Source organism: Triturus cristatus, chromosome 8 (assembly GCF_964204655.1).
Source record: "Triturus cristatus chromosome 8, aTriCri1.1, whole genome shotgun sequence".
Taxonomy (NCBI): domain Eukaryota; kingdom Metazoa; phylum Chordata; class Amphibia; order Caudata; family Salamandridae; genus Triturus; species Triturus cristatus.
In genome coordinates, this window is record NC_140591.1 from 170,064,109 (window position 1) to 170,088,881 (window position 24,773).

The following is a 24,773-nucleotide window of genomic DNA, read 5'->3' on the forward strand; positions in this document are numbered from 1 at the left end:
GCGGCTTTGCGGGCCCTTAAAACTTTGTGTTTTGGCAAGGGCCACTTCCTGCTTGTGGGACTCAGCGGAGTCCCTTATGTCTGCCGCTTCTCAGGAGGGTGCCTGTGTTGATCGGAGGCACCATGTGTTGGATGGCCGGGAGCTGGCGTCCTTTATTCTTGGCTCGGCTCTGGACGTTTGAGTTGCTTGGTCGTACCATGGCTACTTCTGTGGCCCTTGGTCGCCATCCCTGGCTCCGGGATATTGTGTTCCCGGAGAACATGAGGGAACGGTTGGTGGATCTTCCTTTTGATGGCACTCTTTTGTTTCACGCATCTGCGGATTCTGCCATTCAGAGTCTTCTTGCGGGACTTCGCCCTCCTCCTCATCCTCCTCAGTGACCTGTGAGTCGGTCTGTGTTAGGGAGGTGTTCTTCCGTTGTTGTACTGGTGCCTTGTACCGAGTAGCCCCGGTTGTGTGTTCTGTGTGGTTCATGTGCCTTCAGATCCTTTTGTTGGGACTTTGGTGCTGTTGGCTGCTGGTCCGGCCCCCTTTTTGTTTTGCCTTGTGGTTTTGACTGTTGGTAAGCCATGTAGGCCCTGAGTTTAGGCCTTCTGTCTGTTCATTATTGGCTGATTGACAAGCCATCTTAGTTTTTTTTCTCCGCTGGATCATCTGTTTGGCCTCTGCTGCGGAAACTTTTTCCAAAGTGGGTTCCCATGTTCTGGGACGTAACATGCCCTACGTGGGGTAATCGTAGCTATTATATAGCTTTATCATGTACTGGGGAGGTGTAGCCGTCCTTCAGACTCCTGCTCTCTGTGGCTTCACGGTATGTCGCGAGTGCGATCTTCCTGCTGGTGGTTTTGGAGTGGCTTGCGTTGCGCCCCAGGCCTTCCGTCTCCTGGATCGCTGTGTCGCGGGCCTGGTCAGGCATGCTGTGTACGGCCTTCCGTTGTCACGGTTTTGCTCTTCTGTTCTTTGTTTCTTTCTTTCTTTCTTTCTTTCTTTCTTTCTTTCTTTCTTTCTCTCTTTGTCTCTTTGTCTCTTTGTCTCTTTGTCTCTTTGTCTCTTTGTCTCTTTGTCTCTTTGTCTCTTTCTTTCTTTCTTTCTTTCTTTCTTTCTTTCTTTCTTTCCTACGTTAAGGAATCTGCGGCTAGTAGTCTCTATCAGATGTAGAAGTTACTTACCTTCCGTAACGATGTATCATCATCATCAACTTTATTTCGGCCACAAAGGCCATAAAAGTACCATAAATTTTGACAAAACACAATTCTAAAATACATCAAAGTCGAATCACAATTGGACATAAAATAGTATAAAAAATTACCAAAATTACAGAGATATATTTGAGCTTAATAATTAATTGCAAAATTTCCTACGTTTGATCCACATAGCATTTAAAAAACGTGAAACTGCAGAGACAATTGGAGGATGGGTGTTGTGTTTCAGAACTCGCAAGGCTTTTTCACACTCTCTAAATCCCAAGTTTCTACAGTTTTACCCAGCGTTTTCTTTGCAGGTGATACATTGGGCAGAAGAAGAAAACATGTTTTCCATCCTCCATTCTATAACCACAGGCAGGGCAAGCAGTGATTTTATTGGGGTCCCAACTTGAGGTAAAGGACCTGAGCGGTAGACTGCCTATTCTCAACTGGAAGTACAACTTCCTAGCAACAGCAGGAAAGATCAGATCTAAAAATACCTCCCTCCTGTAATTGACTTTAATCTGGAGAAACTGGGCGGTCAACCTGCCAACACCAGAGTTCACATGCAGGCACAGAAGGTGGAAATGTCTAAACTGTTCTGCCAGTTTTGCCTTAGAAACAGCCAGGCATGAGACCTCCGGAGAACCCCATAGATCTGGAAGGCCGATCTTGGCACAGGTGTCCCTGACGTGCATGGCCAAGGAATATTCTTATTATTAATTAGGGGTCAAACCCCCTTGAATTCTTCTAGGTAGGAACCCGACTCCGGATTAGACCAGAGTCTCTTCCAGTAGGTCACTGGCCGCAATGCCACCACCTCTTCCATGGGTAACAACCCCAGATCAAACCTAATAGGTACCAGCGGGATACTAGGGGGCAAACCCAGCAGATTCCTCATAAAGGAATTTTCAGTCCTTGTTAAGCTGTGGATCTTGGAATGTCCCCATAGTTCTGCTCCATAAGTAGAAGCTGCTCTTGCTTGGGTTTTAAAAATTTCTATTACTGGTGCAATAGGCTTGAAAACCGATCCTCTAAAAAGTTTAGACATTCCTCCTGTGGTTTGGGTCAGTTTTAGTGCGGAATTAGCAACTTGTCCTCCCCATCCAAGATCTTCTTGGAGTGTAATCCCCAAATATCCAAACGTCTTTACCCGCTCAAGGGGGGTGCCATTCAGCGCTGGGTTCCGGCGTGTATGCTTGGGGGGGGTTGAGGATCATAAATTTCGTTTTCGCTAGATTAATCTCCAGACCTCTTTCTCCACAGAAATCCACAAAACCATCTAAAATATGCTGGATACCAGTAGATGTTCGAGACAACAACAAAGTGTCGTCAGCAAACATCAAAGCTGGTACCCTACCCGTAGCGAGTCTTGGGATATCAGTGTCCTTAATGCCTTCCAGATGTTTAATAAGCCCATTAATATATAAACAGAATAGCGTGGGTGCTAGCACGCATCCTTGGCGGACTCCTCGGTTTATAGGAAAACGTTCAGACAACTCTCCATGTTTCCCACATCTGACCTGTGCGAAATTTTCTGTGTGAAATCTTCTCAAGACATCCAAGAGATACAGAGGAACATTGAGTGCCTGGAGAACTCTCCACAGATTTTCTCGCGGCACCAGGTCAAATGCCGACCTCAGGTCAACAAAAATGAGGTAGAGGCTGCCACCCTCCAAACTCAGTCTTCCAATATAGGACCTGAAGTCGGAATATCTGATCGACAGTTGAGATGCCCTTTCTAAAACCCGCCTGCAGGATGCTCAAGATGTTATTTTCTGCCTCCCACGTCTGAATTCTATCCAGGACAATACGTCCAAGTAGCTTTTGAGTGATATCAATTAGACTAATGGGCCTATAATTTGAGGGTTGTAATGGGCATCCTTTTTTGTATATTGGCACGATCTCAGCGCCACGCCAGGTTTCTGGGGGTTCAGCACCAGATAAAATAGAGTTGAACAGGACACAAAGATACGGTACCCATACCTTGGGTTCCGACCGATAAAGATCGCCTGGGATTTGGTCCAAACCCGGCGCTTTATTAGGTAACAACATGTGAATAGCAGTTTCCACCTCCTTGGTCGTAATCACCGGAACATCCTCAGCTCGACACTCGGTGTTGGAGGGGGGGGGGCCGTTATGAGTAATGTGTTGTAATTTGTGCCTAAATACAGGCCCCCAAAATGGTCTTCCCAGGCTGCTGGGGCTATGTTAGGGAATGTAGTAGTCACCGATTCTTTTCTACCATTGCTAACAATAGCCCAAAAAGATTTAACATCTTTATACTGCAGAGCTACTCTTAGCTCCTCCCACTTGCAGTCCTCCCAAGACTTTCTTGCCCTTTCAATCTTTTGTTTATACTGTGCCCGTAGTGTTTTAATCCTAGCTTTATCCTTGGCCTTAATTGCTAGGATCAATTCACTCTTTGACTTCCGGCACTCAGCAGTATACCACAATTGCCTTTTAGCCAATTGAACCCTCGTACTCCCAACCGGACAAAACACCTCCAAAAGTTTTGAGGCGAGCTGTCTATGAATGTCTACAGGTCTGTTTTTTCTCCCAATGGAAGTGCAATTTAGCCCTACTCCAGCCATTTCACTAAGATGGGGCAAAACCAGTCTATAAGTTTCTGCCATTTTATTTGGGCAGGCAAAGATACAAGGCCATCTTACTCTGCGTCTGTTGTTATGCAGGATAAGAGGTTGTAATGTGATAGAGGCCACAGTATCATAGCTGGTCAGTCCCCAACTTCCTGATTTTAATATCATAGCCAAAGCGTTATGATCGCTGTCATCTCGATCTATCACCCTAAAGTCAAGCACCTTATCCCAAGATCTTGTTTCGATAAGGATATAGTCTATAATAGAAGTTTGCCCCACTCTATTAAAGGTAGCTTGTCCAGGTCTATCGGATTTAAATCTGCCATTGCATGCCCTCAGGGATAGAGACAGAGTGAGAGCAATGATCTGTAGCACCAATGGGGTCCAGGCTTTAACCAGGGGAATCAAGGGATCAGGAATATTCCAATGTGCATTTTCCACAGTTGGATCATCTAAGTCCAACAGGCTGAGTGGTTCATATTGACAATTGAGGTCACCGCACACTATCACGGAGTATTCAGGGTCCAGGGTCAGAATGTAGTCATTCAAGAGTAGTATAACCTTGGATTCCCGTCCACTCGGGGAGGGTCTAGAGTAAACATTCAAAAGGGCTATATGTTTATTTCCAGGCAGATCAAGTAAGACACATTGAATATCATCTGAACTAGTTTGGAGCTGTCTTGCTGTAACACCCAGGTGCAAGGCCACCCAGGTGCTGAGGCCCCCTGAGGGTCTCCCCCTGCCACTTGTTAATGCAAGTGTGTTATAGGACACAAAACCAGCCCGTTGGAAATTTTCCGGAGCCCATGTTTCTTGCATTAGACAGATATCAAAGGTGTCTATAAAGTTGCCCCAATCTTCACAGATCAATTTACTCTTAAGGCCTGCCACATTCCAAGAGAGTAGATTGATATTCATCTTGGGCTCCCCTATAGCAGCGGGGAAATCACTGACAAGCCTGTTTGTAGCTGGGGGGATAGTCACCCTACCCAGGCTTCCCTGTTTACATTCATTCCCCGGCCCATGTAGGTTGATATTTAGCTTGGGCTCCCCTATGGCAGCAATCAAATCACTGGCATACCTATTTGTAGCTGGGGAAATAGTTACCGTACCCAAATTTTCCTGCTCACATTCATTCACCAACCCACCCAACGATGGCAGTATATGTGACTCTTTCGAGATACTCCTAGGGCTTTTCCGAGAAGTCCTCCATAACATTCAATATTTCTGGTGACCCCTGCTGTAGAAAGTTGTTTTTCCAATCCTTAGAGCCTACCTTGATGTTATTTAGCCCTTTCTGTTCACCAGCCATAACAATGATATCACTAGAAACTAGACGTCAGTCGACCTGGTCCAAGACGCTAAATCTGTTGTTATGGTGGAATGTTTCAAGTGGGGGAGGGCAGAATTGGTTATGGACTTGATTTTTATTGGTGGAGCAGAAAAAGAAACCGTCCTGAGCATTTCCCAAACCATCCACCCATCCCCTCAAAGGAGCATCATACTCATGAAAAGAGGGACCCGGGTAAAAATAAGTGAGTGGAAGTGCTTTTATGGCTGATTCAGGGCTACCGTAGCTACCAAACTGCATTGTACAGATATACCTCACTGTTCTTGGGTCCCTAAAATTGATTGCAACACAGTCGCCCTGTATATCCTTGGCTCTAGGGCCTACCCAATCTATCCGTCTTACAAATAATATTTCGCTTCTGCACTGGTTGGGAAGAGGTTTATTACAATTCAACCAGTGCGTACACTTGTTTTTAAGTTCACTAAAAGCCTCCCTTGATCCATGGTTCAAGGTAGGAACCCCCACGAGAACCACTACATAGGGAACAGATTCAGGTGGCAGATCCAGGCATGGTAACTTAGATTTAGCTGTAGTCCCTGGCTGCAGTTGGATAAGCTTATGGGAAATGGAGTCAGGATTTCTCGACTCGGGTGGTGAATTAGCAACAGCATGATTCACCTTACTCCTTGAATTCCCTAGTGAGGCTAGTGGGATTGGGTCATTATGTTCTACTTGGGCAGTAATACCTAGTCTGTTTCCCTGTAGGGTGGGTTGATCTGTTAAATCTATCGGTATGTTAGTTGGTTTGGGGATAGAGCGATTTGACCCATCTGGATCTTTATTGAATGAAGCAGAATCTGCATTTAAGCCCTCCCCAACCCTTGTCTCCATGCCCCCTGACAATGCAGCAAACATTAGTTCAAAATTGGAAAGTCTTTTTTCAATAGAATCAAGTCTGTTGTAAATAGGGAGGCAAGTCGCGGTAAGTATCTGTTCCATTTTTGTCCAAAAATCTCTTCTGGTTTCTGACCCAATCGTGCTCTCAGTACCTTGGGTCACTATATGCTGGAAGTCTGAGTTAACCACAGAATCAGAATTCCCGGCATTTGCCCGTTTTAGGATTTTTGTTTTTTTATTAGACAAAGCTGTACCTCCCCGCTTGCGTCTAACAGCCCGATCTGTCGACTTGCCATTGGCTTCCTCAATGCGAATTGGCAAACCAGATCTGGTTGTTCCGACATTATTCGCGAGTATAAAGGGATCAGACCCAGTAAAATCACCACGCTCAGATGAACTACGAGCATTGCAATTTACAGCTATAGGTAAATTTCCATCGCCTCTACAATCAGAAGGATTGGAGTCTAAGGCTGAGTTAGACAAGCTGTTATCTACAGGTACAGGTGACTTTGCGAGGGCAATAATGCCTAATGAGGACCGTTTAACAAACTCTTGGTCTAAGGAAAGCCTTTTTTCCGTTAACTCGATTTCCCTCTGTAAAACAGACGTAGCCCTAGTGTTAAATTTGTCCAAAGTTCCGGCCACTCCTGTCCCACAAAGAGACTTCCGCCCCTTCCCCAAACCTGCAGTGGCCATTACCAACTTATGCTAGATAGTAATAAAGGCAGACACACACAAAGTGCCTAGCGGACCTCTTGCACGGTAACACGATAAATCCAATGTAGGGAAATCAATCAATGTCTTAACTCACGGATTTACGTCTGAAGAAGATAAGAGGAAGGCCCCGTCCCGTCCTCTACCGTACTCGGACGGGCTCAGACGGGCCCGCCCTTGGCCCGCGCTGCGTCCCGCACTGCGTGAGCACAAATGCGTTGTATTCACTCATCTGAAGGTAGGCGGAGTCCCAGAGGAAGAGGCGGCAGCAAAGTGTCAGCGGCCTACTGGTCCTCGCAGTCCTGTGGGCTGACTCCAGGTGAGACGGCAAGCAATGTCCTCGAGCGGCTCCCGCGAAGCGGGGGCCGCGAGTCGTCTTGTAAGGTTTAGCTGAGGGTGGGCAGAGTCCCAGTGGAAACAGAGTGCCAAACAATATCTGTGTATCTACAAATCAATAATTAAAAAGTGGTAATGAATGGTATGTTAATACCCAGAAGAAGTCTATTACTACAAATGGGCGTGCGCTAGGTAATGAAGTCCAATGGACCGTAGGTATTTTCAGACAAATTCTTTATTTTTAATTTCATGCATAATTATAGTAGTAAATAAAGCTCAGCCAACGCGTTTCCTTCACTCAAAGGGAACTTCATCAGGGCTTAAAGTACAAGTTACTTACATTCGGTAACAATGTATCTGGTAGAGACTGTTCTAGCCGCAGATTCCTTCACGACCCGCCCTTCCTCCCTGTTCTACGAGGACCCTCTGCTTGGGTTTCTGCAGTCGCCTCCATCTGGGTGGCTTGTCTTCGTTTTCTTCTGGTCAGTCTTCCCTCTAGCTGGTTTCTCTCCAGCGTGAGGGTCTACTTTTGCTCTTCCCTCTGTGGATAGTGTTTCTGGTTCCCTACCGGTCTTCTTCGTTAGGGGTTCTTTTACCTGTCCTTTTCAGGGGTTGTGGCCCTCCTCAGCAGTGTAGTCTGCGGATGGGTTACCTGTCCTTTGCTCTCCGGATCCATTCAGGGGTTATGGCCCTCCTTGACGCTGTGGTCTGCGGATGGATTTTCTGTCCTTTGACTTCCTGCTCCTTTCAGGAGGTATGGCCATCCTTGGCTGTGTAGTCTGGGGATGACTTGCTGTTGCCCCTCTGTTCCGGGCTGTGGCCCTTCCCTTTGTGGTTGTGATTGCAGAATCTCTCTATCCCTCTCTCTTGCTGTCACAGCGCTTTCACATGCTTGTGCCTCCAGGATGGCTCTTGCCTTGGCTTGCATGGGGGTTCTGCGGAGTGGTGCCTTGTGCTTTTCTTGCTATGGCTTCGATGCTCTGGTCTTCTGGTGCTTTACTAGCACCTGGTGTTTTCGCCTTGGCTTGCACAGTTGTTCCTTCGAGTGGTGCTCTGCTCTTTTCCTGCTCTGGCCTGCTGTTATTGCCTTCTGGTGCTTGGTGCCGTCTGGTGATGTTTCTCACCTTTTGTTTTTCTCTATTTTGGTCTCTGGTTTTTTCGCACACTGTGCCCATGCTCTTCTCAGTTTTGTTGTGATGGCTCCGCGTTGTGGCGTGGAAAAATTCTCCGAAGCAAACTGACGTCGGCGTGCCGGGGTGGGGCTTATGTGACCTTGCTGACGTCACGCCCGCAGAGGACGTCGGGCGGAGTCGCGAGGTGCCACCCCCCGGCGCGCAGAGATGCTGGGCAAGAAAGTTTTCCGGGTCCAGTCTCATGCCTTGGGATTACTTCTACGTTAAGGAATCTGCGGCTAGAACCGTCTCTACCAGATACTTGTTACCGAATGTAAGTAACTTGTACTTTAAGCCCTGATGAAGTTCCCTTTGAGTGAAGGAAACGCGTTGGCTGAGCTTTATTTACTACTATAATTATGCATGAAATTAAAAATAAAGAATTTGTCTGAAAATACCTACGGTCCATTGGACTTCATTACCTAGCGCACCCCCATTTGTAGTAATAAACTTCTTCTGGGTATTAACATACCATTCATTACCACTTTTTAATTATTGATTTGTAGATACATAGATATTGTTTGGCACTCTGTTTCCACAGCCAGTTTCTATAGTGGATCCACGTTTTGACGCAGAAGGTTTCACAGAAGAAACTGACATCTGCGTGCCTGAGTGGGCTGATATGACTCTTCTGACGTCACAATTAGAGTCTACGTCAAAACAGCATCGTACGACGTTGTTCCCCGGAGCACAGAGGTACTGCTGGAAGAATTTCCAGATCTAGGCTTGCGCCTGGGAGAATTAAAAAGTTAAGGGATCTGCAGCTAGACTGTCTCTACCATATAATGCGTTACCGAGGGTAAGTAACTTGTTCGTTACTCCTGCTCCAAAGAAAAAGCTTAGATTCACGCCTGAAGAAACACCTCTATCATTGGGCCCTCCACAGTGTCATACCATAAGAGAATCGTTTTACAGGTTCAATTGTAACCTCTTAACCTGCCTCCACAGCCTAGTAGATAGGCCTTATGTCCGAGATCCATTTCTTCATAATGGGCAGATAGGCAACACCATAATTGCCATCAGCATTAGGATCCTCTCCTATACCACCATTGCTTCACGGAAGACAATTCAACCGTACTCTTCAACTGCACCACAGTGATGACAAACATGGTCGCCCTCATGATCCCAAAATGATGAGAAGAGATAAATGTCGATTGTATGACTAAACAACTACTTCTTAATCCACGTCCGCCTTGACCACGAACGCTAAACAACGAGCATTTCTTAACCACTACTTTCTAAACATCGACTCCCTTAAGCACAAAAATTCTTTACATTACTTTTTATACTTTTTTTTTATTACCCATTTGCATTGACGAAATGCAAACATTAGCATACATTTTTTTCTTAAAATCTTAAACTGTGCATAACACTAATACTAACCCCGTTTCTAATCTAAACTATTCCTTCATATTTCCCTCATATTTTACTTTACATTAGGGGTATCCACCATTTTTTTTTACTTTTTAATAAAGTTTCTAAATCTTACCTGTCAGTAATTCTTCCGTCTTGTCATCTTCTCCGTAAGGCACTACACTCTGTAAATCATTTTAAAGCTATCTTGTGCCTACATCTGCAGATTCGTCAAAAATACAAGACGCTCAAAGATTTCAATTAAAACTTTTTGGCAAAGTGTGTGATAATGTTACAACAGTAACATTTTTTAAATATAACATTTTTTCCTTGTGTTTTTTATTAAAAATATAACACATTATTAATAAAAAAAAAATTTTTTAAAGCAAAAATATGTCCTTTTTTTCTTCTTTTTTTCATACCATTCCCTAATACGCTGTTCCCACAACGATAGCATGATGACATCAGACTGTTTCCCCACACTCCCTATAGTCCGCCAGCCAGTAGGCAACACTTCCGAATCTGAGTGGTTTATGTTTTTTAGAGATATCCTCCTTGCCCGCCATCCTTGCCTTTTCCTTCTATTCAACGTTGAGCATCAATAAGGGCCTATAAGCCTTCATTCACATCCTGGGACCGGCCGCCGGGCTTCAATAGTGGAATCACCAGCACCTCACAGGTAAAGGCTGATATGCAGCCAAAAGTCTATGCCACTCTATAGCTCTACCAATTTGGGGGGGAAGGACTTCAAGATATGCAGCATAGAATTCCACTGGGAGCCCATCTGCACCTGTCACCTTCCCCTGGATATTTTCGTCTCTACGTCTTTAATCTCCAGAAGCGTGATATCGCTCCCCAGCACCTCAACCTCCTCCCTGGTAATGGCCGGGTGGGTAGGGTGGCTCGGGGGGAGGGGGGATGGAGGGTCCAAAAAAAGCATCCACCTCTTGCAGCCTCAGATCATTAGCCCCCACGTACAGAGAGGTCTGATACTCCCCATACCTCTCATTAATGCCATCCCATAAATGTACTCCCCTTGCTCTGACTCAAGTTCCAGGATTTCTTCTTGGTGGGGTTAGCCAGTCACACCAGTAGTTATCCCACTTTGTCTCTCTAAGCATGCTCCCTGACCATATGCTCCAGGTAGTGAAAGCTGTGCTTCCTTGGCGTCCAGCAGCGTCTTCTATAAAGCCAGGTTCCTTGGCCTGGCCCTCTCCACATCTCCTTGTACCACTTCCTTAGTCTCAACCTTGCGCAACAAAGTTTGCCCTACTTCCACTGCCTCAGCAAACCAAATATTGACATAATTGTGACAAAAAAGGACCTTAACACATACTATCAGCCTGTGAGGAACTTCTCTAAGCTATACAATAAAGACTTGGAAATGAAATACCACAATATCTAGAAAGTATGCTACTGGAATGGGTCCCTGAAGTAAGAAGATGGTCACTTAGACATCAGGTGGCACTATTAAATATCATGCTTCTGGCAGAAAAATAGATTATTCTTTTGAAATGGGTTCACCCAGATCTCCACACTTAAACGAATGGCACCAGACATTGTGGTTCATGTTAGGCATGGAAACAAATATCTCCTCTCTCATCCAGGGAAAGGAGAAATAGTTATTAAACAAATAGTCACTGATCCTGCCTTTTTTTTCAGAAAGATGTATGAAGCTGGCTCTGTATATACTATACCAAAGGAAGGTATAGTGTGCATAGACTCCAGGGAGTCCCCAGAGGCTAAATTAGGTAAGTACCAACAGCTCTCTTTGTGGTACTGTGGGTGAGCAATTAGGCTTATCCAGAGGGTGTGTTAAGCATTTATTGTATTCACTCAGTCAAGGAATTCACTCAGTCAAGGACTGATTACACACTCTCAGAGACTGAACCCAGACCAATTGTGTAATTATGAAAAAGGTATACTTGTATTTTATTACTGGAACCAAGTAGGACTTGGTACAGCTAGGTAAAATGTAGTTTTAATTGTAAACGTTTACACGGAAATACAATTGGGAATGGATGTGCAATTGTTACAGCTTGGTATGGTTGTAAAAAGCAGTTTAAATTGCACATTAATTACTTTTAGAATACTTTCAGATTACATAACTACTTGGGGTGGTATGCCTAGATATCACACCGAAGGATCTCACAATAGAAGGTAAGTAAGACATTTCTCGGTTTAAGTTATAGTTATTCTTTCCTCCACACAAAACTGCAGTTCGACACTTAGAACATTTTAGACCCAAAAACTCATAACATGGGTTCTTATGGGAGAAAATTGGTTATCGGTTTCACAGATAAGTCAACGTCTTACGAGTGGGAATTTTGGGGGGTTAGGACCAAGACTCCCCAAGGTCTAGGTAGGCTGGAGAGGTGAGTTGGGTTCTTGGTGGATGCCTGGACACCGTCGGTTGGGCCACCCAAGGCCGTGGGGCATTGGATGATGGGGTGTCTTTTGGCATCGGGTTTCTTCACCAACTCCAGTCAGGGGGACCCTTCAAGTTGATGCTCCAGGCATCGTCTTGAGGGAGGTTGGGGATCACCAGATCCCAGGTCAGAATCGCTGGGGAGATATCCTTGTGGTGCTGGGCCACTCCAAATCTGGCTGTGGGCATCTGGTGCAGAGTGATGCAGAATCACGGAGCCACCTGGATCTGGATTCTGTGGGTAAGTCTTTGCTTGAGCAAGTCTGTTGGTCACTGGAGACAGTCTCTGTAAGATGGTTGCAGGGCATGTCCTCTGTGCTCTTGGGGGCTGCTGGACACGCCGGTTTCTTAGCTGTAGGCAGGTCGGAGGTGGGACTGGCCGATAGGGCAGGGGCCAAAGCAGTAGGTGTCCTCATCCGTGGCCAGCACGGCTCTTCGGTCATTCTTCTTTCTTCCTCAAATCTGAGGAGGCAAGGTTCAGGGTTGCCCCTAAATACTAAATGTAGGGGCCTTAAAGGGGTGTCTAGGTCTTCCTTTGGGTGGGTACACCCCCTATTGTGCCATCCTCCAGTGGGATGGGAGGACGAGCCTCTCCCTAATTGGCTGCGTCCCCTCATCCTCAAGATGAAGGGGTCTGAGATGTGTGCTTCACCTCTTCCCTCCACCTGAGTTGGGAGGGGGGGGGTTGGCAAAGGTGGGCACACCTCTCCTCCTAGCTTGCTTTTTACGCCAATTCTCCCGCCCAAAGAGGGGAGCAGAAGCAGTGGGAGCCAGTTGCTGGGGCAGCAGAAGGCAGGCACAGCTTACAAAGGTGGCAGGGTAGGAGGCAAGCACCTCTGGGATGGGCTTTGTTTCTGGACCCAGAGAGCAGAGGCTTTCTACCCAGGGGTCCAGAAATCGGTCTGGTGGTGGCAAATGGTGGGCAGCCATTCAGTACCCACACCAGGGCTGGTTGTTTTTCAGAGGGCATCTCTAAGAAGCCCTCTGATTGCATTTTATGAGTGCATTTTATAATAGAGAGAGAGACCGACCGACCCACCCCAAAGAGTGCAAAGTATCCACCCCCTGAGGACCCATAGAGCGCTACAAGTTGTGTTAACATTTGTTCTAGCACCAAACTCTGGTATATTATCGCTTGATTGTCTGAAAACCTAGCACGGATCCTTGGGACGAAGGGAAGGGAGGGGAATTCTTGAGGGGACTTGATCTCTAAATTTATGCATAATAGTCAGTATTTACTCATCCAACGAAATTGGGGTCATTTCTATGTTTTTCTCCGTTGATGATTTTCATGAAAATGTGAATAAAAGATTGATTGGGAACTAAAACTTAAAATGTTTTCTTCACCTATTTCAAACACTTTTCCATGACAGGAAGCTTCCGTACTGTTCTAGTAATATTATATGCATTTTTTTTTATTAGAAGCATATGGCTCCTAGCTTTAGTTTGAGGCATATTTCTTAATTTTTTCCTTTTTTGATGAATATTCTTGAATTGAAATAACTTTCAAAAAACCTAACCATCACCAGGTATACCTACTAACTTTGCCACTGTTTTCAGTTTGGTTGCCTAACTTATCGGTTGCACGTCTGAGCCGTCTACATATATTTGCATTATCCTTTCTTTGAAACATGCCTATCGAGAAATTATATTTACACGCTTAAATATATGTATTTCAGGTTTATAAGTGGAAGCAGAGATGGAACAGCTCGAATTTGGCGATTTCGAGAACAAGAATGGCGGAACATTTTGTTAGATATGGCTGCCAAATTACCAGGGTAATGCCTTAAAACAGTAAGACTGTAAATGATAAAATGACTGACTTTTCCTTACTTAGTGCTATATTTAGTTCACTAGATGTAATATTCTATTTCATGAGATGGCAAAATGTATACTTGATTACAAACCTGCCTGTCACTCTAATATGTGGTGTACTCTTGCTGGGCTACTCTTCACAAAATCTTTTCTGCCAATGACGAGATTACGGTGGGTGTGAGGTTTTCAAGGTTGTGAAAATTGGGTTAGTTTTGTGGGTGTATAGTTACCTAATTAATTTTGTTTTATCTTTGTCCACATGTACTTGTGTTTTTTTATAGCACATATACTCCCATGGAGGTTGAATGGATACTTGAACATCCATGCATTTACTGAGTGTAGACTATTGGAGTCAAAATGAAACCTATATTGTTGAAACCTACCCCATGTTTTTCTGTTGATGAATTGCCTGGACATGCCTATGATTAGGCTTGCTTGTTTGGACTTATTTTTTGAGAACATGGTAAATATGCATGAAGGATTATCAATACAATAACATGGCCAGGTGTACTAAGGATTTTTTGTGGTTGCAAATCTTCAGTCTCTAAAGTTCAGGGTTTGCAATTGCAAAATCCCCTGTACATATGTAGTAAATGCATTTTACAATGAGGAAATCTTTTTTTTTTTTATAGAAATTGTTAGTCGGTACTTGGGAGGGGTGTGTTTTTAACATCTCTTCCAAGAACTAAATTGGTTCCCTATGTTTAATTGGTTTGTGACCGGAATACCAGTTGTAACCTTTGTTAAGTTACTCCCAAGTTGGGGTGGTAGCTCACTTGTAAAAGGGAAGGGGATCTGTTTTGGAATTTGTGTGGCAGCTTCAGGGGGACCACTGGCAATTCCACCTGAAGTTTTTTTTTTTTAAAGCAGCGCAGTTTGAAGGCTGGTTAAAAACAAATAAACAAGTTTTGAAATGCAGTGACTGTCCTGGTTGTCTGCTGTACCTTGGAGGCCACGGTACTGGTCAATCAAGTGGAGTAGCTATTTGAGTCCTGCTTAATTTCCATCTGAAAGAAACACGTTAGTTAGATTCCTCACCTTAGAATATCCCCAGGCGTCAGGCTGGATCCGGAAAGATTTTCGTCAGCAATACCCTTGCGCGTCGCTAGGCGTCGTCTGCGGCTCTGCGTCCGTCATCGGCGTCGTGCGCAGGGATGACGTCGTGGGAGTACTTAGACGCCGCCCTCGCGCGCTGACATCAGTTCTTCTTTTTTCCGTGCCAGACAGCGCCGATCCGGGAAGAGCATACCCTTTTAGTCATTTTTTTTACTAAACTTTTTTGACTCTTTTGGTCTATTTTGTCGACTCGACTCTGGTGCCGGTAGGATGCCTGGTTTTAAACCCTGTGACTCCTGTCACCGACTGATGTCGGTTACAGACCGCCTCCGCCGGTGCCTCTACTGCCTGGGGGCCGACCACGATTCAGAGTCGTGCCTCGACTGCCGGGCCCTGACTTCGAAGACTAGGCGGGAGCGGTCCCGCAAGCTGCTGGAGTTCCGGCAGTCGGCTCCGCGCCGTTCACAGTGCCAGTCGAGGAGGAGGTCGAGGGACCGAGTCTTCGGGTAAGTCGAAGCATAGTAAGAAGTCAAAGAGGCGACATCGCTCTTCGGGCTCCCCTCGCGCGACTGAGGGTTTGGGTGGTACCACCCACGCGGCTCCGTTGGAGCCGCAGGAGTCGCGTCCGTCCCCATACCCGCCGGTCCCTGGGACCGACGCGACTCCGGCGGAGATCAGTGCCTTCCTCTCGGCCATGAGAGGCCTGGCTCCGTCTCTGACGCCTGCCGGTGCGCCCGCAGGCTCGACTGGGAGGCCTAGCGAGCAGGCGGCTCCGTCGCGGACTCTAGTCCCGACGCCGCAGGTCCCTGTGGGATCCAGGCCTAAATCCCAGTCGACGCCGGTGTCACCTTCGGACAACGCCATTCCCCGGTTCAGTCTCGGTCCGGGCCCGGTGTTGCCCGGCGCCGCGCCGCCCGACGCCGCGTCCGACGGGTGGCAATTTCATCTCCCGCCCGGCTCTGATCATTCCACCTGTTTACCAGGAATCGCATGACGATGACGACTGGGAGGGTTCTGAGGACCCTCTGGCCCGGCAGGGCCAGTTCTCACAGGACGGGGCAGATGAGCTGGGGGATGCCAGTGGTCTTGACTCCTCCCCTGACACTGACTTCATCTCTTCTATGGAGGAAGATGCTGCATTTTCAGTGGTGCTGCGCAAGGCGGCTGAAGCCCTTGGGCTGGAGCTGCCTGCTGTGGCCGTGAGGACGAATCTCCTCACAGAAGTGCTTCAACCGTCCGCAAGCTCCTCGGAGCCTCTGCTGCAGTTCAATGAGGCACTCAGTGACGTTCTGAAGGGCACTTGGTCCAAGCCCTCCACAGTTCCTCCTGTGGACCGGAACGTGGCCCGGCGCCACCGCCCTGCACCGGGCGACCCCAGTTTTCTGTCCCAACACCCCACGCCCGAGAGCCTGGTTATCAAGGCCTCTACTTCCCAGACTCCCCCGGATCGGGAATCCAAGAGACTTGAACAGTTTGGTATGAAGCTGTTCTCCTCCCTTAGTTTGGGACTGCGGACTATTAACACCGCTTGTCTCTTGGACCGTTACTCCCACACCCTGTGGGATACGGTGGAGGACGTGCTGCCCCAGTGTCCGGAGGAGGCCCGGACACGGCTTGCCCAGGCTCTTGCCGAAGGGCGAGATGCAGCGCGACACGCTATCAGATGTGGACTGGACACTACGGACTCGCTGGGTAGGGCGATGTCGACCACAGTGGCGCTCCGCTGCCACGCCTGGCTGCGGTCCACCAGTTTCTCAGGGGATGTCCAGAGCACCCTCATGGACATGCCCTTCGATGGCAGTCGCCTCTTTGGCGACAAGGCGGATAGTGCGCTGGAGCGCTTTAAGGACTCCCGGGCTACGTCCAACTCCTTGGGCCTCTCAGCCCCGTGCCCGCAAACTTCCGCTTTTCGCCCCTTTCGTGGCCAAGGAAGGGGCGCCCCCTCACGTCTGCCTAGCCACAGGCCGCAGAACCAACCTCCACGCGGACGTGGATTCCGCCGAGGCGGTACTGGGGGACAACGTGCCGTCCAGTCTACATCTACCCCGGCAGCATCCACCTCAAAGCCCTCTTAGTCTGTGCTTTCAGTCCCATTCCACGTCAGTGAGAGGCAGAGTTCGCCATCACCTGCTCCACTGGCGTTCCATCACATCGGACAGGTGGGTGCTGCAGATCGTCCGAATGGGCTACTCCCTCCCCTTCGAGGCGACCCCTCCAGCCATGCCACCGCTTGTTGGGGGATCACTTGAAACTTCTACAGGAGGAAGTTACAGCCCTCTTGGCCAAGGTGGCCATCGAGCGCGTTCCTGGTCCAGAAGTAGGTCGTGGTTGTTATTCCCACTACTTTCTGGTTCCCAAGAAGGGCAAAGGGGGGCCTTCGCCCTATCTTGGACCTCAGGAGCGTCAATGCCTTCCTCCGCAAGGAGAAGTTCAAGATGCTCACCTTAGCTCAGGTTCTGGCTGCCCTAGACTCTGGAGACTGGATGGTAGCATTGGACTTGCAGGACGCTTATTTCCACATCCCCGTCCTGCCGGCCCACCGGCGTTACCTGTGGTTCACGGTGGGCCTGGAGCATTTTCAGTTTACCGTGCTGCCCTTCGGCCTCACCAGTGCCCCTTGGGTGTTCACGAAAGTGATGGTGGTGGTCGCAGCTCATCTGCACAGATTGGGGGTTCCAGTCTTCCCCTATCTCGACGACTGGTTGTTGAAGGCGGGCTCACCCCAGGCAGCCGTCTCCCTCCTCCAGACTACGGCCGACCTCCTGCATTTGCTGGGGTTCTCAATCAATGTGCCGAAGTCGCATCTAAGTCCCTCCCAGAAGCTCCTCTTCATCGGAGCAGTTCTGGACTCTGCGCAGTTCCGGGCTTATCCTCCGGAGCAGCGGGTCTGGGATATTCAGGCTCTGATTCCCATCTTTCGGCCTCTATCCCGGGTTTCGGTCAGGTTAGTGCTGCGGCTTCTGGGTCTGATGGCCTGCTGCATCCTGTTAGTGTACCATGCCAGATGGCGAAAGCGGGCTCTGCAATGGGACCTGAAGTTTCAGTGGGCCCAGCATCGAGGCAACCTGTCCGGCCACGTCCTGATCTCGGCGCAGTCCCGGCTCCATATCAACCTTCTGGAGCTGCGGGCGATCCAACTTGCACTGAAGGCATTCCTTCCCTCTGTCTGGGGAAGTGTGGTGCAGGTGTTCACGGACAACACCACCGCCATGTGGTATTGCAACAAACAGGGCTTGGTGGGGTCGTGGACCCTTTGTCAGGAGGCTCTGCGCCTCTGGACATGGTTGGAACATCAGGGCATCACCCTGGTGGTTCAACATCTGGCAGGCTCTCTGAACGCCAGAGCAGACGAATTCAGCCGCCGGTGCATGATGGATTACGAATGGCGTCTAAACTCGGACGTGGCGCAAGGCCTCTTTCGGCAGTGGGGAGAGTCTTGGTTAGATCTATTCGCCACCGAAGAGAACGCGCAATGTCAGCAGCTCTGCGCGTTGGAGTTTCCAAGGCGGCACTCGCTCGGGGACGCCTTTCGTCGCGAGTGGAGTTGCGGTCTATTGTACGCCTTTACCACTTCTGCCCAGAGTGCTGAAGAAGATCAGGCGCGACTGGGCCAAAGTCATCTTGGTGGCTCCGGATTGGGCACGAAGGTACTGGTATCCCGAGCTACTCAGTATGTCCATCGATCCCCCGATACGACTTCCTCTTCAGGAGGACCTTCTGTCGCAGCAGCAGGGGATGGTCCTCCACCCGAACCTGTCCAGTCTCCACCTCCATGCGTAGAGATTGAGCGGCGACAGTTGATGCCATTTGACTTGCCTCCTGAAGTCTGTGATGTGAATCTGGCAGCCAGGCGTCCCTCCACAAAATCGGTATACGCCTGCAGGTGTAACAAATTTGTGGCATGGTGCACAGCAAAGGCTGTGGATCCCCTTTCCGCCCCTCTTTCTGAGGTTCTCCTCTTTCTTCTTTCCTTGGCCCAGCAGGGCTCTGCTCTGGGCACTCTTAAAGGTAATCTTTCTGCTATCTCTGCTTTCTTACGGCTTACTGATCAGCCTTCTCTTTTCAAATCCCCTGTTGTTTCTCGCTTCTTCAAGGGCATTACTCACATGTTTCCTCCTGTCCCCTTCGTAATGCCTCAGTGGGATTTGAATCTGGTATTGACGTATCTGATGTGCGCTCCCTTTGAGCCACTTTATAATTGTCCCCTTGGTATGTTGACGCTCAACACTGCTTTCCTGGTTGCCATCACCTCTGCTAGAAGGGTGAGTGAGCTCCAGGCTCTCTCTTCTAAGCCTCCTTTTCTTTCGATCCATCCAGACAAGGTTGTTCTCCGGACTCGTCCTTCCTTTCTCCCTAAGGTGGTAACTGCCTTTCACATCGGGCAGTCTGTTACGTTGCCCACCTTCTTTCCGCCTCCGCATCCTTCAAAGGAGGAAGAGAGGCTCCACCGTCTGGACCCAAAACGGGCGCTGTCCTTTTATTTGGACCGCACTAAGCAGTTCCGGGTGGACGACCAACTCTTTGTTGGCTACGCGGGCACTAAGAAGGGGCAGGCGGTGCACAAGCTAACCATCTCTCGGTGGGTCGTTTTGTGTATCAAAGCTTGTTACTCCTTATCTAAAAAGGAACCTCCTGTAGGGATGAGGGCCCATTCCACTCAGGCCACAGAGGCGACCACTGCCCTGGGCTGGGGAGTCCTGTTGCAGGACATGTAAGGCAGCAACGTGGGCCTCGCTGCACACGTTTGCCAAACATTATTGCCTGGACAGCCAAGTCCAGAGAGACGGCTTCTTTGGCCGTTCTGTTCTCCAGGACTTTCTGGTGTGATCTTGGTTCGCAGACCCACCACCGAGGTTGGTGTTGCTGGGGTATCTATTCTAAGGTGAGGAATCTAACTAACGTTTTTCTTTCAGATGAACAAGTTACTTACCTTCGGTAACGATATATCTGTAAGAAACATTAGTTAGATTCCTCACCGACCCACCCATCCTCCCCGTTCTGTGAACCGATTTCTAGGGTTGAGGTTATCCCTTTCAGGGCCCTAGTCTTTTTTGGCACCAGTGTCGGTCTCTTGCATGGCTCTGCGTTCTTGGCGCGGAAAGCTATGTACAAGAACTGACGTCAGCCCGCGAGGGCGGCCTCGAAGTACTCCGACGTCATCGCGGCGCACGACGCCGCACACGGAGCCGCAGACGACGCCTAGCGACGCGCAAGGGTATTGCTGACGAACATCTTTCCGGATCCAGCCTGACGCCTGGGGATATTCTAAAGTGAGGAATCTAACTAACTAATGTTTCTTACAGATATATCGTTGCCGAAGGTAAGTAACTTGTTCTTTAGGGAGATCATTGTGCAGCCTCTCATTTTTCAAACTGATCTAAATGTACAGAAGTCACTTCTCAATATAATATAGTGGTTGCTAAAAATAAACTTTTGCAACCAGTTTTAGTGCATATGGCCCTAAATCCTTCTCTGCGCCAGTTCTTTTTCTGCTGATACTTTATCTTCCTGCAGTGTCGTTTCACTATGGTCTACCATCCTCTTCACTCTGAGCGTTGATGCCTTTGTTTTTCAGTAATGAGTTTTCCAAATCTTGGATTTTTGTAGGTCTCTTTTCTTTCTCACCCTGTGGAATAGGGTTGATTGGTGCAGCTGATGTAATGGGCTGAAGACAGTGCTTGTGTGGACGAGCATTATCACATCAAATGATGCTTTGTGGCTCCCCTTTTCTTGCTCCAGTGTGATGACTGAGGATATTTCTTAAGATTATATATTTTTGTAGGAAGGTAAGAGTATGTATCAGTAGAATTTTATGCACTATGAGTAACATTGGTTCTGATTGATACTGTACCGCTCTGCAAGTTTTTCACCTTTGAAAATTCGTAGCTGCGTGCTGGGGCCATGGAAGAGTTCAGATTGTCACATTGCGTGATTGCAGGATATGAAACTGGCATTGCACAGTGCTTGGCAAGGATGGCAGATAACAATTATCGATACACACTACACTGTGCAGAACCTGCTCATAACCAGAATCATCCAACTCTGACAGCTCAAGAAAATTCTAATACTTCGAGGGCATGAGGTGTGTGTGTCAAAGAAACTACAAAGGAAAATGTCGACCTCTTTCCTCCCCGCAGATAGTTTGGGTCGCCGTCAGACCACGCCCAGGCTGAGGCCCCTCTGGAGGTTCTCGACGTCGATACGATGCCGTCTCGGCTTCCGTCGACGCCGGCACCTACAACTCCACTGTTACAGGAGGTTGACGTCCCTCTGGACTCCCCGTGCCCGAGGTCGTTTCGGTGCCCCCTGGTGCAGGTACCTAGCATCCCGTGGCCTTCGGATCAACCTCAGGCTCCTCAACTTTTACTCTCTAGTGGACAAGTTGGTCTCAAACTGTATCCTACCTACGGTTTGTTGTCACCCCCCTCCCCCCACCCCCCACCCCCAGAATGGTGACTGAGGCTAATGCGGCTTTTGCAAGGGTTAATCGTAGGGCCGCAGATATTTGCTTTCAGCCCCATGTGGTTTCCCTGCCCTCAGATCCTTTACTGGATCTCCTCCACATGGAGCCTGTTGAGGTGGAGCCTTTGTTGCTCCTTGGTGGGTCTTTGTTTGACATCCTCCTTGGTACCTGGGCCCGGCCCTCCTCTGGTGACGTAGTTGATCGGGCCATTGCTGCCCGGCATCGTCCAGCCCCGGACGATCCTCTATGCCTGTCCCTTCACCCTACAGCTCAGGGTCTTGTTGTCCAGGCGGCTTTTGACTTGCAGCCTTCTTCCACTTTACCGTTGTTACCTCCCACTTGTGAATCTCAGTGGCTGGAGACATGTGGTCGCCACATTTTTGCCTCTGCCAGTGCGGCCATCTGTGCCTTAAACACATCTTGCGTGTTCGCACATGCTTCCTTTGCCCTTTGGGACTTAATTGAGCTCCTTCCTTCTCTCCCAGAAGGCCACCGGGCTGACTTACATTGCCTTCTTCTCGATGGCAGGGGGAAGGCACAATTTTCCCTTCGATCATCCCTTGACGCAACTGACTCGGTGGGTAGGGCACTGGCCTGGTCGGTTGCTTTGCGCCGCCATGCATGGCTGCGCGACAGTCGTTTCCCAGACAATGTTCGGGATGCTCTTCGGGATCTGCCATTCAATGGCGTATACCTTTTTGACTGCCATGCTGATTCGGTGGTCTCCCGCCTCATGCCTGGTCTCCCGTGACTTTCTGGCCCTTGCTGCCTGGTTTTCTGCCTTGTATCTTTTTCTTTTGCATAGGCGACGTTGCCTTGTTTTGAGTCCTGGGTTCATAACGTAGTACCCGGATGGTGTAGGCGGTTTTTCAGTCCTCTTTGACTGTGTTCAGTACAGCCGGTCGGCTGATTCTGCCTTCTTTTCAGTCCTATGACCGTGACCTTATCCCAAGAGGACCCCCTTGCAGGGGTTAAGACTTACCCTATGTGGGGTATTTCCTGGCTATTATGTAGCTTCCTTTATGCAGGGAAGGCTTTGGTACGCTCCTGTGGAGTCTTTCTCACTGAACATTCTTCTGTGGCTCAGTGTATGCGACTTACAGGTTTGCTTCGCTCTATTGCTCTTTCCAGTATGGTTGGGGTCTACGGTTGTCCGCATTACTTCCAAGCGTCGGTAGCGTTCCCTACCATGAGGTCTGCTTCGCCTGCCCTTCTCGGGGGCGTAATTCAGCCTCGCTGTGCTCTTCCTTGTTCTGTTCCGCTCCGGCAGTTCGATGGCTGCCGTCCTGCTATCATCTAGCGCCACGGCAGTGCAGCTGTGCGACACACTTCTTCAGTGTTTGAGCATACTATGGGTGCACCCTGGTCTGTTCACTGTCATGGGACGCCTCTGTTCTTTTTCCGCTTCTGCGGTGGCTGGTCTACCCTCCATTTCTTGGGATGGGTGACGCTTCTGTCTGGCCTTGTCTATCGAAGATGGCGTCTTCGCCATGTACGCCTATACTTTATGCTGCTTTGTGCCCTCCTTTCTAGGCACTTCCCATTCAGGAGTTTTTTTCCTATTTTCCGCGCAGGTGTTTCCATGCTTCTGCATTGGGTTCCTGCTGTCATGCTCTCAGGATGTAGTGTACTCTACATGGCAGCTCACTTTTCGGGTGCGTGCTTAGGCCAGTGAGTTGGTCCTGCCTGTTTCCACTATTCATGGCCTGCTCCGTCTCTTTATCTCACGGGGAACATTGGTTCCTCCCGGACTGGTGGCTACTGTCGCATGTGGTTCTGGCCATTGTCTTGTCCACCCATGCTTCCACATTACTGTTGGTATTTATGGCGCTTGTTTTAGGCACACAACCCCTTTTCAATGTGTATCTTTTTTAATATATGTCTGTTCTCTGCTCTTCCTGCGGCGGGGTTGCGCAGGCATCGCTCCTTGATGTGGTGTCCGTGGTCTTCGCCCCGATCTGCTCTTGGGACAAGCTCTTCTGTGTGGGTCCGGCTTGTTGACGGGTACATTTTGCCAGTTGCCTACCTTGTGACGCGTCCTTCCCATCTGGGCTGCTCACACTACCCTACAGGGGGATTTCCCTATTCTGCGTGTTTCTGCCGTCCACACTGTATGCTTAGGAGTATGCCTTTTTTCCACATGTATGCCAGTCTTACTGTGGTCCTCTTCTGAGTGATTCTGTTTATCGTCCGCACTATCATATGTCTTGTGCCGGAGCGACTGCATGCTGGAGTGTCTTGTGTTTCTGGTAATGTCGTCACTTTCTGGCCATGGCTCGGCATCCTACCGATGCAGCCCCACGTGTCTTGCCTGATGCAGATTCAACAGAGTCCGGTATGCATTGACTCTGTCATACTGTTTTGTCACTGTTGACACATCGTATCATGCGGACCCTCTGGTCAGTTCCGCTTCCTTCCGAAGCCATGAACTCTTACTTCCGCTTAGGCATTTCTGGCTCTGTGCTTCTTTCTTTCTCACAACCCGGTATGCACAGAGGTTTTCGTGCTGTTCTTTGATGGCTTGTGGTGCCGTTGTCTCCTATTGTTTTCCGCTCTTTTCAGAGCTTTGTGGTCTGGTGTTGGCTGCGCTGGCATTGCTGTCTCCACTGTGTTTCGTCACATTGTTGACGGACTAAGTTCTTTCTGGAACTTGGTGGGGTTCAGTCGCAGACCCGCCTCCTCTATGGGTATGGCCTTGGTATCTATTCTTAGTTGAGGAATCTGCGGCTAGATGTCTCTATCAGATGGACGAGTTACTTACCTTCGGTAATGATGTATCTGGTAGAGACACAGTCTAGCCGCAGATTCCTTAACGCCCGCCCATCCTCCCTGTTCTGCGAGGGGCTTTTCAGATTGAGTTTCCCGTATTCGCCTCCCTCCGGGTGGCTTTGTCTTCCTGCGGGGTGACATTTTTTACTTCTCACCTAGACTGGATGCTTCATTCTGTTTTGTTTGCTCTGCTCCACTCCTTCTCGTGCTTGGGTGGTATGCTCATATGTCCTTTTACATCCCTACGCCTTGGGTTGTCCAGTGTGAGGTCTGCTCATGGTTACCCCCCCCTCTCAATTGGCCTTGGGGTCTTTTACCTCTCCTGCGGTCCGTTGGTTTTGGATTGGCTCGGCCTCAGTCTGAGTCTCTTACGGGGGATACAAAGTCCCCTTCTGGTACTGACTTGTGGTGGATTGTCAATGCTCCTGTGTTCTGGACTTGTTGCCCTTCGCAGTTATTTATTATGGTTGCACACTTTGGTCGTCTGTCATGATGTATTTTCACATCTTTTTCTGCCTCCGGGGAGGGTTTAGCCTCCGCTTTTGTGGGGTTGCTTGTCAGAGCTGTGCTCTGTTCTTTCCCTTCACTATTTCTCGGTATACAGTACCTGGCACTGTACTTTATGGTGCTGTTTTCATTTTCTCTTCTTTTTGATCTTTTTCGCACACTGTTCCCTTACTCCGTTTTTGCTGGTG

At 48.7% G+C, this 24,773-nt stretch overlaps 1 protein-coding gene across 3 annotated transcripts in view; it reads left to right on the plus strand.

Moving 5' to 3' along the window:
• BRWD1 (bromodomain and WD repeat domain containing 1) overlaps positions 1-24,773 on the plus strand; it is a 2,304,433-nt gene that overhangs the window by 685,006 nt on the left and 1,594,654 nt on the right. For all 3 annotated transcript variants that reach the window (XM_085621250.1, XM_085621251.1, XM_085621252.1), the window contains exon 13: positions 13,655-13,753. In XM_085621250.1, coding sequence (XP_085477376.1) covers positions 13,655-13,753 — 99 coding nt within the window. The remainder of the gene's footprint in view (positions 1-13,654; positions 13,754-24,773) is intronic.